General features: G+C 36.7%; 1 protein-coding gene across 1 annotated transcript in view; it reads right to left on the reverse strand.

The window, feature by feature from the left end:
• Positions 1 to 6143: 6143 nt before the first annotated feature.
• Positions 6144 to 14556, reverse strand: part of LOC121423893 (zinc transporter 7-like) — a 30805-nt gene continuing 22392 nt past the window's right edge. The window contains exons 6-11 of the mRNA XM_041619424.1: positions 12637 to 12762; positions 11732 to 11803; positions 11363 to 11498; positions 10099 to 10189; positions 8280 to 8429; positions 6144 to 7858 (exon numbers count right to left, since the gene is read on the reverse strand). Of these exons, the coding sequence (XP_041475358.1) occupies positions 7811 to 7858; positions 8280 to 8429; positions 10099 to 10189; positions 11363 to 11498; positions 11732 to 11803; positions 12637 to 12762 (623 nt within the window). The 3' untranslated portion in view covers positions 6144 to 7810. The remainder of the gene's footprint in view (positions 7859 to 8279; positions 8430 to 10098; positions 10190 to 11362; positions 11499 to 11731; positions 11804 to 12636; positions 12763 to 14556) is intronic.

Consider the following 14556-nt stretch of genomic DNA (forward strand, 5'->3'; position numbering starts at 1 on the left):
TATACTTCCTAGACAATTATGAATGATTTGAGAGCCAAATGAGCTGAAATGCGATATCTCTTCCGTTAGTGATTTATGTAACACTTGGCTATCCATACTTAAACCACAACTTCTGAGTTTAAGTTAAACCCAACTTCAGAATACGGGCCATTGAAACTTTGCAAAGAGCATGTAATTACAATGCAGATTCATGTGATTAGTTTCCATATTAATCTTGTCCAAGAGTGATCTACATTCTGATTGTATATGTTCAACTCAAGTATAAAATCTTCCTATAGATTTAACAACAGTAAAACATGATATATTTAGTCCACTGTAGAGATGGCATAGATCAAATATAAACTAAATTTTGTTCACGTATAGATCACATGATAAAAAATTAATTCATAAAAATGTTGAGAGAATATAAATATATCTAAGAAAAACTGAAGAGTAAATCTGTTGTTTTTTTATGCTGTCCTGGCAACCTACATGAGCAAATACTAAGACGGTGTTGCAAGAAAATATTTGCTATCCCAAATATTCTGTTGTAATTTTACAGTTGATTGATCACTTTTAACTTTAGCTAATCAGATTCCTCTCCTTGTTTCATGGAGCAGATTAGCAATCAATCGCAAATTCGTAATTAATTGCACAGCATATGCTTGATTTTGGGAACGAAAATAGACTTGCGATTGATCGCAAGTTTCTTGCAATGCCCCATAAGACTTCTTTTAGTCAGTTTCATGAATCAATTAAAAGAAGCAGTTACGGGTTAAAATTGATTTGATCAATCCTAACTGTATGGAAATCCATCATTGTCATAATTTTCCCACCAAAATTTTGCACAAAGTGGAGCACATCAAATTGTCAAGACAAAAATGAATGTATGAACATACATCATATCCAGAAAACGTTTTGGACAAACATGCATTTATATTTTGACGACGTGGCTTTCCATAGTTGTGGTTGATCAGATCAATCGCAACTCTTTGTAAGATGAGGGCCAGGGGCCCGTTGCAGAAAGAGTTGCAATCGATCGCAACTCTAAAAATCATGTGCAACTTGATTTTCAACCAATCAACAGCGCGCATTTGGGACTTGCGTTTGATATTTTGACTTGCGTTTAAACGCAACTCTTTCTGCAACAGGCCCCAGATCGCACAGCTACCATTCAGTCACACCATCAGTACGAGATGACAGAAATCATCAATCCCTTCACTATCAAAAATTTTATTTGTCCACAGATTTTGATGACTGAAAGCTCCCGACTTTGTACACAGAAACAAAAATGGTGAGCTCTGTTGCACTAGAGCCCTGTTCCAATAAAAGAGATGTAATCGATTGCAATGGAAGAAATCAAATGGAATGGTTTAGAATTGATATGCATTTGATTTTTGGTGTTGCATTTGATTGTAACTCTTGCTGCAACAGGGTCTAGGTTTGAACAAGGTTAATTTTCACATGTTAAAGCACAGTGTCATGGAATGAATTGAAATACGATACACTGAACCTAAGGCATGGTCACACCGCTCGAGCGTTGTTGGAGCGGTTGTGGAGCGGAAGGGAAAGAGGGTCGAATTTCGCTCACAAAATTTGGGGAAAAAAATAAAAAATGGTGAACGGTAGCGAGCGGTGATTTTTTTTCTCTCCGCTCCACGACCGCTCCAACAACGCTCGGGTAGTGTGACTATGCCTTTACATAAGTTGACCATTCCACAAGTAAATTAATCGCCAAAACAGAGGGGCTGATCTTCAAAATAGTAAAGTGTGACTTACAGATTTATGGACATTCCATGATTAGAATGAAATGGAGATCATTTCCACAAAAATACGAAATTATCTTGGTACTTGCACAAAAACAATAATATATGTCCATATTCTTACATTTGATTTATTATTGCAATTTCACCAAACTGACACTAGGGTAGCATTACACATCAAGAGACTTGGGCCTCCATCAAACCTCATTGGATCACAATGTAAAGTTCAAATCCCTATTTCTATGTTAGTCATGAGAGCCATTGTTAGTGCCGGGATAAGACCAAACACAAAAACATCCACTTTAAATTACATTCTCACTAAATAACCCACCCAACCACATGATAATGGTCTTGCTTCGGACAGGAGTAGACAAAAATATATATTTTAGGCTAAAGAAAATGCTTTAAAATATGTCTTTACAACCTCTTTGAAGTAAAAATAAGATAAAAATGAAGATAAAATTTATGCCTCAACTGCCTGGATATGAATCTTAATAAAAACACTACAGGTCATGACCATGGGAGCCATTTCATAAAACAAATATCCAGTGATATTCACTGACAAATGTACTATCAACCAATCAAATGCAAGGATTTCAGTAGCTGATAACAATAGTCAGTGAAAATGACTGTTTCATGAAAATGCTCCCCATGAGGTTTATGTAATATCTGATTGCACTTTGAGTGAGTAATAATACATGTGTATGATGATAATAAAACCTGGCATACACCTTTTTGTGAATAATAAAAGTTATAATTCATAAAATAATTAGAAAATTGAGAAGTAGCATTGTAAATTCAGTAAGGAAAATTAAAATTATTCTTGATAGTGTATTCAGAAATATCTATAAAAAAACATGAAATTTCAAGATAACAAGTAATCAATGAAACTGTACCTGTCTCTCTCTTTTTTTAGAATTCTCAAATTCAAATTAAAGCACCACAGATATGTTAACAAAAGGAATCTGGAAACTGCCACAAAAAATATGGATGAGGAAAGAAACACCTAAAACAATGTAAAACTTAACATAAGATAAGCCAGTATTTTTCAAATAGTACTGAAGGTCTAATTCTATTCAAGTTACAAGAAAAAACAGAACAGTACAAATGGAAATTCATAAGGGTCAAGGACAAAGGGGATACATATATCTTTCACATAGAAAAAATAAAAGTTTAAATAATAAAGATGATGCAAATGATAAAGCGCACTTATCTTTTCTGTTCAGTGATAATCGTCATCATTACCTTGGTTTCATGTGGCCCGGCCATCACAGGCAAACATTATTAAGGAATAAATATTTCTGCCAGGTACCCATTTACTACACCTGGGTAGAGAGCGGTAAGATTGGGGGTCGGGTGTCCGGACACTTTATCTTTTTGAAGCCTTCTTTTTTGTCTGTGGATTACACTAAAAATATGAATGCATTACTTGTAATCATCTTCTATTTTGTTCTTTATAATATTTCCTAACATTTTGTACTAAAAATTGATGGAACTTCGCTTGTAAATTTTTCCAAATGACTTTCTAAAATTGATCGTCCGGAAACACAACAACTAGGTATAAATTATTTAAAATCAAATATATAACTAACTTGATATGAAAAACTTGAAAAATATCTGATATAAACGGGACCACAAAACACTGAAAAGAAATGACATTCCCAGTTTTTTTTTTGTACAAATCAATAAGCTGGAAAAAATATCATTTGAATATATTCAATAATAACGTCAAATGATGTCTCGCATGGACATTTCATGGAATTTAGAAAATATGAGAGCACTTTTGATCAATTTTATGCCAATTATCCCAAAGATGCCACTTCCTGTGGTTACATCATCTCTTGTAAAAAAAAAAGGAGGGAGAAATATGTGACCATTAAAAATTTCCAGTATGTTCCCTGTACAATATTGTCACTACCGTCACCACATTCAAGGCTTTTAATCAGTCAAGAAAACATTTCAATACAGCATTGTTAAATATTGAACATCAGGTTAGAACAAGAGAGGTCCGACTGCTTGAAAGCAACATTCAGGGGTGTAAAAACTGATTTATAAACACTGATCTTCAAATTGGCAATAAAAATACTAAAATGTTACTGACATATTGAATAATAATATTGTCATGAAACCAAAAAAAAATATGGATGAGTTGACATACATGCAGCATATTTTAAGGAACCTGTATCTTTAGCCATAAACAAAAAATTGTGAAATGACCGTTTTGAAAGAATAAAACCAATATGAACTATGCTTTGATAGATTTTACATGGGGAGGGGGTGTTTAATGAAGAGTTAAACCTAACGACATCATGAAGTGCAGACATGACAAGTTCAAAGGCCAGAATACGTGTGATTTCAGACAGGGAACCAAGGCTTGGTGTGAGGTCACCAGGCATTGTGTATGATTACATTATACGAGTATAGGCTGTGATACAGAAAGAGATTTGCGGGGATGAGCGAAGAGTCCAGTATGCGGGAGTCCCGTGCTCAACGGTGAGACTTGGCATGTGTAAACATGTAATATTTGTCATCGTCTTCATATTTCTTGGATACCCACCATGATACCCACAGTATCCTGGGCCCGTCTTACAAAGAGTTGTGATTGATCAAATCAATCGCAACTATGGAAAGCCAGCAAAGTCAACATATAAAATGCATGTTTGTTCAAAAAAAATTAAAGATATAAATGTATATCCATAAATTCATTGATTTCTTGACAATTTGGTGTGTTCTACTTTATTTACAAATGACATTTTGTAAATTTCCTGTAGAAAAAATTATGACACTGATGGATTTCCATAGAGTTACGTCTGATTGGATCAATCGTAACTCTTTGTAAGTCAGGGCCCAGGAAACCATTATGCAGTGGTTCATCTGGATAACCCCTATTCTTTGTACATGTTTAGGAATGAAATGCCAGAGCTAGATAAATTCCTAGGCCCAGATTACGCCACATATCCAGAATTCTAAAAAGAATAAGGATTTGTATTTCACTACATGCAGAGAATTTCTATTTTCAGTTCTAACAAATGAAATTTACAATATCACTGTAACAAAGAACGCCACAGTCACTGTTGTTTTGAACTAAACTTTGACCTTATTAGCATTCACCCACACCAAAATATATATTGATGTTAAAAGGCATTAAAGAATAAATATGAAATATATGTATAGCAGAAAAAGAAGTATCTTATCAAAATGACAGAAACCAAGGATGTTAGTAAGAATAATGATCACGATGTTAAACACTCCTACAGAGGTCTGTGCTCAAGGTGCTATTATCATGAGGGAGTTCAGGAATGGCAACACCCATGTCAACACCAGTATTGTGTTCATACACACATTTCATTCTTCATCAAGTCATCCTCTCATTCTATCATGTCATTCACTCATGCCTCATTATGTCAACTGCTATTTTGCCTCCGTTCACAGGCTCACTTTCACCCATCTCCATCCTCCAGACCTATTATGCAAACATCGACCATACTGTATTACCCCAATCAAAAACAGCCCCACGTTCTCTTCATCGCGTGGAGCGTTGTGGCCCAGTGGATTTGTCTTCTGACTATGAAACAGAGGGTCGTGGGTTCGAATCCCAGCCATGGCGTAATTTCCTTCGGCAAGAAATTTATCCACATTGTGCTGCACTCGACCCAGGTGAGGTAAATGGGTACCTGGCAGGAATTTATTCCTTGAAATGCTACCGCGCTGTAAAAGGCTGCGGGGCTAAAGCCAGGGGTATAATCCAATTAAGCGCATAGGGACGCATTTGGCAGTAATATGCGCTATATAAGCATGTTGGTATTATTTTTATTATTCATCTGGTTCATACTTCCATTATCACCATGCCACCCTGAGAATATTATGTAGCCATGTACAGTGTATGTAGTTTAGTGGAGAATAAAGTCAGTTGTGATTGTGAGTCCAAACCAAGCAGTCGTGCTCAGTCAGTAAGTAGTTATCAAAATCGTGTGTGTATCAGATAGAGTACACATATAAGAGTCGGTTGGACCCACTGACTGGGCGTTGTGGCGTGCGCCTGTAATCCAAGCTGTGGGGAAGTTACAAATTGATGCAGAGGTTCGAGCCCTGGTCACGTCTTTCGGATGGTGACGTTAAAGGTCGGTCCCAGACGTAAATAATCATATCTGATTGATCACGTCTGACAAAACTCAAATACACACACACACACTGACTACAGTTAAAACCTTTCGATTACTTTCAACTGTTACAACCAAGGGACAACGGCTTACAATGACGTCACACATGTGAAAGCCTGTAGGAGGCGCGATAGCTCAGTCGATAGAGCGGGGGTTTCGGATTTCGGTGACCCGGTTTCGATTCCCAAGTGGTGCGCTAGTGCCCTTTGGTAAGGCAATTATCCTCATTACCAGGTCCCTCGGAGAGGACCTTAAGCCGTTGGTCCCCTGGTTGCTTGCTCACAGGCATTCGTGCTTTCTTAGCAGTCAGGTAAAAAACCTCGATATATATAGATGCTAGTGAGTGCCCAGATACTGTAACACGAGAATCATTGTTTCGCATTCTTGATTTTGATAGTGGACGAGGGAGAAACCAGTGACCTCAGCACCTTGAGATGATATCACTATATAGCAGTTCATTATATGTCCACTTGCAAATCTAAAACTTTCTATCACCATCTTGGTACACAAGCATATCAAGGAATTCCAAATATCTTCCAGATACCGATCAACTATGAGTCCGGTGCAGTAAGATGTAGATAATTTTTTTACTGGTGGAAAGGAATGACACTGGAGGTACTTGAACCCATTACCTTGTAATCATACCACATGGCTACCAAAATAATAAGTTTAGAAATATCTTGACACATAGGAACATTATTTCTGAATTCAACAAAATTCTTCCTAATATTTAAGTATAAAGTTATGAGTTTAATCAACTCGGCCCCCATCACTTTCACTGAAGTCAAATATCAGATCACAGACTTATATTGATTTAAATATAATCTTTACATTCTGTTGTTTTCAAACTCACAGTTTTTCCCCTGAACTGAGGCTAATTCTGTTATTCCATCAATTCAGCTTTAATATGTCGAGTTGAGGACACCTATAAAATTCACAGGCACAAACAACATGAATTTTGAATTTATCTGAAACTGATGCAATTTCTGTGGTCACATTAGATTTAACTTTGGTAAAGATGACTTGTCAAAATAAATACAAACAGTCCAACATTTGAGGAAGCATCTGTCGTTTATAAACTTGGTCTATAAGCAGTTGGTCTACTCCTCAGATAGTCTAATACCACTCGGGCTAAACCCATTTGGTCTAATTGCTGTCTGGTCTACACTACACTCGTTCTAATACTCACTTAGTCTAATTCCCATAAGTGTAATGCCCAGTTGGTCTAATTTCCACTTAGTTTACTTTATATTTGTTTAGTCAAATGAAAATTTGGTTCCAAAACATTTCACCAAACCATGTGGACTAAGTGGCGTTAGACCAAGTGGACAACAGATGAAGAGGGGGAAAGCTTGTAGAGGTGTTGCGGCTCAGTGGATAAGCCTCCGCACCTTGAACCACAAGGTTTGTGGTTCAAATCCCACCGCAGCACTCGCATCCTTTGGCAAGGCGATTATCTACATTTGCCACTCTCCACCCAGGTGTAGTAAATGGGTAGCCGATAAGAAGGAATTCATTGAGTGCCCGATCAGGATAGCCGTGCTGAAGTCAGGGTTATGGTATGCAGCGCTTAGAAACATTTGTATTAAGCACTATATAAATGTTACATATTATTATTAAAACTTATCTGGAAATTAGACAAAATGGTAAATGGGCTACATGGCAATGAGACCAAATGTAAAGTAGATTAACTGGTTGTAGACGAAGTAGGACCAGACGATATGGGCCGAGACAAAAAGGAAAATAGATGAAGCAAGTGCAGACCAATCATCAATCTACCCATCTGTCTTCCGGTCACAGTATATGTGTACCTGAAGAGCCGAGTCCACTATATGACATTGTTTACAGAGGTATCACTCATCACGTTGTTATGGGCAAGCATTAAAAGAAGATTGGTCGGAGGTATCATCATACGCTGCTGTAATCAGTCTGCACATAAAGCTGCCTAACACCGGCCTAGAATGTAGGAAATAATGAAGAGGTTTTTATAAAACGAAATCAACTTCTACTGTCTTTAATTGTCTTTTAGAAGAAAAAAATAACTTCCATTATTGTATTTCTTAAACATGATGGACAATGTCTTAATAAATATTACAGTAATGCTAAAATTTACTTTTAATTCACAAGCATTGAACAATTTTCATGTTAGCTCAGTTCGTACTGAAATAATGGAATAAAACCAAACAATATGGTTTCCATCTTCAATACTACATTTACTTTGAGGAATCTAACTACATAAATCAATACCATTCGGATGGATATTTAAGATATGATGGACATCTAGGGAAGGACATAGGAAAGATATTATAAAATGCAATAAAACTTTTATCTATCTTGCTTTATCACCACAAAAAAGGACTAAATTCTTGTTGCTTACCTGTGAAAAAATGTTATGAGTCTGAGTAATGATGTATTTGATGTCTGCATTGGGTCCAACCTCGAGCTTCATCGTACCAACATAGATGTCGGTGCAGAGAGTCCAAAAATGTTTATCTTGAATACTGTACACACCCTCGAGGTTTGCTACCTGTGTGTATAGAACACGAGAAATTGAAGTTGAATATTTTATTCCATCTAAGATAAATACCAGTTGTGGTAATGATCTCAAAATGAGTCTGAACAGAATCCAATGAAATTAACCAAAGTCTTTGTATGTATAAATAAAAAAAAGTGCCCAAATATCTGGAAGAAAAAGCGTAATAGCTGAGAAATGAGCAAAATAAGCACAGAATTCCATCAAATGTTGGGTATTTTTTGAAGCAATATTAATACACTGTCCCATATATGCTTTTCTGCGTTAGTGAACAACAGAATTATCAATTTTGAGCTACGATTTAATGATTTTACGAAGATTACGAAGTTTACATTATTATACCAGATCTAGATGTATAATAATAATATTTTGACACTTAACCTTGATTTAAAAGACTTTCTCATGCAATCACAAAGTGAATTCTAATTGAATCTCACGATTCAAAGGTCATCTAACTTTCAATAGAGGCACATTGTCATCAGTTTTCAAGGGGAAATAAGACCCAGTTCTCATGTATTTTCTTGAACCAGTTTCCCTTAAACCAGTTTAGGAAACAAGATTAAAAGATCAATTTACTTGCGTCCTAGTCACCATCTCCTAGACTGGTTTACAGAACCACTTCACGTAAAGTGGTTTTGTGGCTATGGGAAGGCTCTCAGTGGAGTCAAATCTTTCGCACATAATTTGAAACTGCAGCGTAGGACAGTTATGTCCTCATCTACACTAAACGGTCAAGTCCACCCCAGAAAATGTTGATTTGAATAGTTCGAGAAAAATCAAACTAGCATAATGCTGATTTTCATCAAAATCAGATGTAAAATAAAAAAGTTATGACATTTAAATGTTTTGAATATTTTTTCAGAAAAGTGTTATATGCACAACTCAGTGATACCAGTATGAAAATAAGAGTTTGATGATGTCCCTCACTCACTATTTCTTTTGTTTTTTATTGTTTGAATTATACAATATTTCATTTTTTACAGATTTGACAATTAAGGACCAACTTAAAGGTCAAGTCTACCTCAGAAAAATGTTGATTTGAATCAATAGAGAAAAATCAGACAAGCACAATGCTGAAAATTTCATCAAAATCGGATGTAAAATAAGAAAGTTATGACATTTCAAAGTTTCGCTTATTTTTAACAAAATGGTTATATGAACGAGCCAGTTACATCCAAATGAGAGAGTCGATATGTCACTCACTATTTCTTTTGTTTTTTATTGTTTGAATTATACAATATTTCAATTTTTACGAATTTGACGATTAGGACCTCCTTGCCTGAAGCACAAAATGTAAAAATAATGGAATTCCACGTGTTCAGGGAGGAATGAAACTTCATTTCACATGACAATGAGGAGAAAATAAAAATATTTCATATTTCATATAATAAAATACAAAAGAAATAGTGAGTGAGTGATGTCATCAGTTCCCTCATTTGCATACCGACCGAGATGTGCATATAACTGTTTTGTGAAATGAAGCGAAACTTTAAAATGTCATAACTTTCTTATTTTACATCCGATTTTGATGAAATTTTCAGTGTTATGCTTGTTGAATTTTTATCTTTTTATTCAAATCAAGTTTTTGTTGGGGTGGACTTGTCCTTTAAAAGAACTTGGGGGTGCTTGGCTTTTACACTACTGGGTGTAGAGACCAACTTACCTTCTGATAGCAGCTTGGTAGCTCTAGCTCTATTTCACTTGGAGTCCTCATCATTAGAATACTGACTGTATCAACCAGCAATGGCAAGACACTGAAATAAAAGAATTAATCATCATAACAATAATTGCGATTGATGGTAGTGGGTCATGGATGATGGCAAAGGTGGTGGAGGGGGAGGAGGTGGCAATGGTGGTGATTGATGGTGGCAGGTCATGAGTGATGGTGAAGGTGATGTTTGTGGTGGGGGTGGTGATGACAGTGGTGTGGTGGGGATTCAGTGTCACCATCAGCACCACCACTGTCATGATACTCATGATACTGATGATGATGATGATTCTCATACTTCAACCTCATTTCTCCTTTTTCTTTGAAGCTCTCACTGAAAATCTCCTACATTTAATCCAGTACTTGTGTGGGTTATATTTAATCAATTTGACAGATTACAATATCTGCAAACTTGATAATGATATTTCAGTCCATTTTGGCCAGTTTTATATGGGCTTTGAGGTAAAAAGTCACATACAAAATCAAATCACATTACACAGGTAAATAGCTGATTGGTCTACCGTAGTTTTTTTTTACTTTCTGATTGGTCTCATCCCATCCCTCTCATTTCACAAGATCATCTACTAACAAGTTGGTCTAATTAGCACTTTGCCAATCTACCATTTTGTCAAATTTCTAATTAGGCTATACCAACATGTATTTCATCTAATATCAACTTGGCCATGAACCATTCAGTCCCTATGTTCTAATGAACTGGTAGTGAATCAAATTAATATTTCATACACAAAATAAAAAACTAATAATTAGGTGAAGTGGATATTAGACCAACTGGGCATTAGACTAAATGGGTATTATACCTAGTGTAGTATCGACCAAATGGATACTAGACTAAACAGGATAAGTCCATGTGGCATTAGACTAGCTGAGAAGTAGACCAACTGCTTAAAGACCAGGGCCCCCGTCTTACAAAGAGTTACAATCAATCCGATCAATCACAACTATGGACGGCCAGCAACGTCAACATCTAAAATGCAAATTTGTTCAAAATATTTTCTAGATAGGATGTACATTCAAACACTTGTCGTTCTCTCGAAGATTCAGTGTGATTCTCTTTGTTTTCAGGAGAATGTGCGAATTCCTAGTTGAAAAAAATTATGACACTGATGGATTTCCACAGAGATACGATCGATTGGATCAATCTTAACTCTTTGTAAGACGGGCCCTGGTGACTATAAACTCTTCCACATGCAACACTTACCTGATCATAATAAGTACAGCTATAAACATGGAACATACTGGATCAACCCACATCCAGCCAAAGTACTCTATGAGAAGGGCTGATATAATCACACCAACACTACCTAACGTATCCGCCAAAATGTGAAGAAATACACCTGCAAGAAGATCAAATGAGGAGAATAATGCGTAATTATTAAATACGGATGGAACTTTCATTCTCTGCGATATACATGTAATTCATGGTTCATTAAAACAAACCCAATACTTTAGAAGAGAATTGCTGCATTTCAGATGGAGTATACCTATTGTGTTCCCGGGGTCATGGTAGCTTTTAGGCAGATAACATTAATTATCACTATCATCATCAGATTTTATTCAAACATCTTACCTTTCAGGATTTGTTTTGAGCTTCCTTGTGGTGTGTGCTGGTGTTCTGAATCTTCATCCTTGTATCCTAAACCTGTTAGTCACATCGATTAAAAAAAAAAGATCAGAACAGAAAAACAAACAAAATTACAAAATAACAACATCATGGTATGAATAGCAGGTAACATCAGTGAACAATGTTAAGATGATTGTGATGGATTTCAAAGTGTTATGTACCTCTAAAATCTTTTCTGCTTATCTTCATTTCTTCTCCTTCTCCTCCTCTTGCTATGATACGAATCTTACCTCCTTCTTCCATGGATACTCCTCCTCCCCATTCCATCTCCTCATCATTCTTCTCCTTTTCATTTTGCTCTTCCTCCTCCTTCCTCTTCCTTCTCCCCCTCAACGACTTACTTCTTCTTCCTCTTCTTCTCCTCCTCTTCCTTTTCTTCATCCACCTCCTTCCTCCCCCCCTTATCATTATCCTTCTCAACATTGTCTATTCCTCCTCCTCCTCCTCCATCTCATTATCCTTCTCCTTTTCATTCTCCTTCTCTTGCTCCTTCTCTTTCTCCTCCTCCTCCATCTCAACATCCTTCTCTTGCTCCTTCTCTTTCTTCTCCATCTCACCATCCTTCTCTTTCTCCTCCTCCATCTCACCATCCTTCTCCTCTTTCTCCTCCTCCATCTCACCATCCTTCTCCTCCTTCTCTTTCTCCTCCATCTCCTCCATCTCATCATCATTCTCCTCCTCTTTCTCCTTCTCTTGCTTCTCCTTCTTCTCTCCTCCTCCTCCTCCTCCCCCTTCCTCTCCTCCTCCTTTTTCTCCTCCTCCTTCTTCACCTCCTTCTCATCATCCTTGTCCTCCTCTTCCTCCTCAGGATAAGAGCATTTAGTTGTATGGAACTATTCGTGGTCACTCACCATGACTATGCCCATGTCCACCATGCGAATGACCATGACTATCTTTGGCCAAAGAATGGCTCAAGCTCTCTACGTGTGAGTGACCATGACCTCCGTTGGCTGGGGTGTCGTGACTGTGACCATGACCTGAAGAATTCAAGAATAAAATATGAACTATCTATTAAAGGCTTACATGTAGTCCAAGCTGACTGAATACGATATAAATAAAGAGATAAAGATTAATTACGAAATGGGTACTTCAGGCTGAAGAAAGGGACAAGAAAAATTAGCATACAATCAAACATGAAATAGGTACTCCAGGGGCCGTTGCATAAAACTTTTTACCTGAGAAAACTCAGGTTGTTTATACAACAGTTTTTTTCCCTGTGTTAAAGTCAATGGCAGAAATCAGACTAATCTTAGTTTTCAGTTTTTACCAGAGTTTTTTCAGGTAAAAAGTTTTATGCAACAGGCCCTGAATCAATGTCATCAAATAAACAAAACGCTGAAAATGTCATCAAAAAAAAGGAAAAATACTGAAAATTATCGAATTGTAAATGTTTTGCATTGTTTTGGTGAAACATGCTTGTCAACATGAAAAACACAATAAGTGAGCAGATGATGTCACATCCCCATATTCCTGCCTGATGTCTACATGTATACCTTGATAATCTGAAAGGAAAATTTGCACATGTAGACACAATTTCATCAAATCAGAGAAATGATCATCTTACACAATAAAGCAGAAATCTACAGTCAATGATTTTTAATGTTTTTGAGCAGAAATAAGAATTTCTTTATGACACAATACAAAATAAAAGGTGGAGAGGCATCATTACAGTTTACTCCAGTTCTTCAAATAATTATTTCCTGCCTAAAGCACCCCTTTTTACCTTTTTTTAATAGCGTCACCTTTCAGTTTTGAGGACAATTTTGATTCTCAAATCTCAATACAACACTCTAATGACTGGGAGTCTGAGACCCATATCACAAAGTAAGGCAGCTGATCTTATGGTCTTTTTTCCATGATTGATGAAGGTATCAATCATTCTGTGAAATCAGTTGTTCATATGAAAAATTTAACCAATCACCAAGTTTTGTGTTACAGGCCCTCGCTTACAAATGCAGCATATTTCATTTCTATAATTCTCCCTTTAATTCGCCCATATGACTAAAAAAAAGTATGCATGGTAATGAGGTTTATGTAAGTCTGGGAGAGAGAGAGGGGAGAAGGGGAGGGAGACAGACCGAGGATTAATGAATACAAAACGAAGAGAAAGAAAAACATCAAAACAAAGTTAAAAGAAGGAAAGCAAAAATGGTCCATAAAGAGAGAGAGAGAGAACAAGAAAAAACAGCAAGAGAAATAGACCTAGAAAAATTAAAGAGATTATTAAAAAAAGAGAGATAAAGAAAGGTAAACGTGTGAAACGCCTCTGGCAATTTTGCCTGCATTACATGATTCAATATAGCAGTGCTGACTTTGAAACCAACTAAGATAAATAATTACTCACAAAAATACCATTCATATGATAAGAAAATACTAGGGTTATTGACCCTAAATGACCTTTGACCTAAGACTCATGCAAGACGATCAGTAATACCTGATTACACTGTCACCGCTGGAAAAACGTTGCTTATTGCAGGCGAGACAAAAAGAGAAAGGAAGGAAAAAGAGAACAAGAATGAGAACTGACAAGAAATACCGTAAGTAACGGTGTATTAACCGCACCTTTTTCTCGGCGGGATAGAAGCAAAAGTCGGGGTGCGGTTTACACGGTGACGGGTTTGAGCCAGTCAGCCGTAACCCCTCCCGTACATGTACGATGTCTGCCAGTTCACAACACATCGAGTGGCCGGGCGTAGCCGCCCAGGCAATGTCGTTTAGAGGGGTATGAGCCGCGGGTAATGGGAAGCGATTATTACGATCTTAATTAAATA

The sequence above is a fragment of the Lytechinus variegatus genome, chromosome 11 (genome assembly GCF_018143015.1).
Source record: "Lytechinus variegatus isolate NC3 chromosome 11, Lvar_3.0, whole genome shotgun sequence".
NCBI classification, from domain to species: Eukaryota; Metazoa; Echinodermata; class Echinoidea; order Temnopleuroida; family Toxopneustidae; genus Lytechinus; species Lytechinus variegatus.